At 43.7% G+C, this 1,647-nt stretch overlaps 1 protein-coding gene across 1 annotated transcript; it reads left to right on the top strand.

Moving 5' to 3' along the window:
- Nucleotides 1–206: 206 nt before the first annotated feature.
- Nucleotides 207–1,522, top strand: LOC107302089 (clathrin heavy chain 1-like; the record flags this gene model as incomplete). The annotated part of the gene is made up of 3 exons (XM_015831213.1): nucleotides 207–374; nucleotides 545–694; nucleotides 1,391–1,522. Coding segments are annotated over 3 exons (450 nt in total), but the record flags the coding sequence as incomplete, so codon positions are not given.
- Between the last annotated feature and the right edge of the window lie 125 nt (nucleotides 1,523–1,647).

Genomic DNA, 1,647 nt, shown 5'->3' with positions numbered 1-1,647 from the left:
TCTGTGATGGGTTGTTCATTTGGAGCTATATTAAATTTAAATTCTGAGCAGCTGACTGGTTCTCTCGTTGATTGGTTCATTCGGATGGTCTGGATTCTTACATATTCATACGCTGGAATGGAAGTTCATGGGATTATCTGCTGATCTTGTTCAGCTGCAAAGGTGGTCTTAAGCTGCTTTAACCTGCTTGTGGTCTCAACTTGCAGGGCCGTGGTTACTTCGAGGAATTGATCGGCCTCTTGGAAGCAGCTCTGGGTCTGGAACGGGCCCACATGGGGATGTTCACCGAGCTTGCTATTTTATATTCCAAATACAAGCCCCAGAAGATGAGAGAACACCTGGAGCTCTTCTGGTCCAGAGTCAACATCCCAAAGGTATCTGATGTCCCTGAAGTCAAGTAAATAACTGATATTGTTCCGCTTTCCAGCTAGCTTCGTAAAATACACAAAAAGTCAAATAGTTTGGGTACCAGTAACTTTATCGTGCTTTGGACTCTTGTCTTGCCTTTTCACTGTTGACTTTCAAACGCTCCCGTGTCTTCAAGGTCCTCCGAGCTGCAGAACACGCCCACCTCTGGGGAGAGCTTGTCTTCCTCTATGATAAATACGAAGAATATGACAATGCAATAATCACCATGATGAACCATCCGACGGATGCTTGGAAGGAAGGACAGTTCAAGGACATCATTGCCAAGGTGAACGCCTTTAAAGTGAATAGGAATACAGTAGAGTAGAATAGAAGTAGAACAGAGTAGAGTAGAGTAGAGTAGAATAGGAGTAGAATAGAATAGAATAGAAGTAGAACAGAGTAGAGTAGAATAGAATAGAATAGAATGCAGAACAGAATAGAATAGAATAGAACAGAACAGAATAGAATGCAAAACAGAATAGAATAGAATAGAATAGAAGTAGAACAGAGTAGAGTAGAATAGAATAGAATAGAATAGAATAGAATAGAATAGAATACAGCTGGGAGGGACCTTGGAGGTCTTCTAGTCCAGCCCCCTGCTCAAGCAGGAGAAGTTGATGTGCTGTGGGTTGATTTCTTAGTTGGACCAGTTGAAGTTGCTACAGGGGGGTCTTCAAGACTGACCCAAGGACATTTCTGATCTACTACTTACTTTCGCCGGTCCTCCATTTACGGCCATTGGTTTACGGACGCATTGAGTACCGTATTTCCCTGAATATAAGTCCTAACCAGAAAATAAGCCCTAATACGTCTTTTGGAGCAAAAATTAACACAAGACCCGGTCTTATTTGCAGGGAAACACGGTATCCCTCCTGTTTGTTCCAGGTTGAGTCTTTGAAATAGGTCTTCAATGTTGGGTAATTAAATTTAATGTACTGTTTTAAGAGGCTAACCGTTTTCTTGACCCATTCGTACCCTCCAGGTCGCCAACGTCGAGTTGTATTACCGAGCCCTGCAATTTTATTTGGATTACAAACCCTTGCTGATCAACGATCTCCTCCTCGTATTATCCCCACGGCTGGATCACACCAGGACAGTCAGCTTTTTCTCCAAGGTGACTTAAAAGACCCACTTCTGGAAAGAACTGGCCAATACCGGGTTCAGGTGGGATGGTCTGAGGCAGCGGTCCCCCCAACCTTTTGGGCACCAGGGACCAGCTTCGTGGGAGACAATTTTTCC

The sequence above is a fragment of the Protobothrops mucrosquamatus genome, unplaced genomic scaffold (genome assembly GCF_001527695.2).
Source record: "Protobothrops mucrosquamatus isolate PMUCROS unplaced genomic scaffold, P.Mucros_1.0 scaffold25836, whole genome shotgun sequence".
Lineage (NCBI taxonomy): Eukaryota > Metazoa > Chordata > Lepidosauria > Squamata > Viperidae > Protobothrops > Protobothrops mucrosquamatus.
This window is presented reverse-complemented; position numbering and strand designations above follow the sequence as displayed.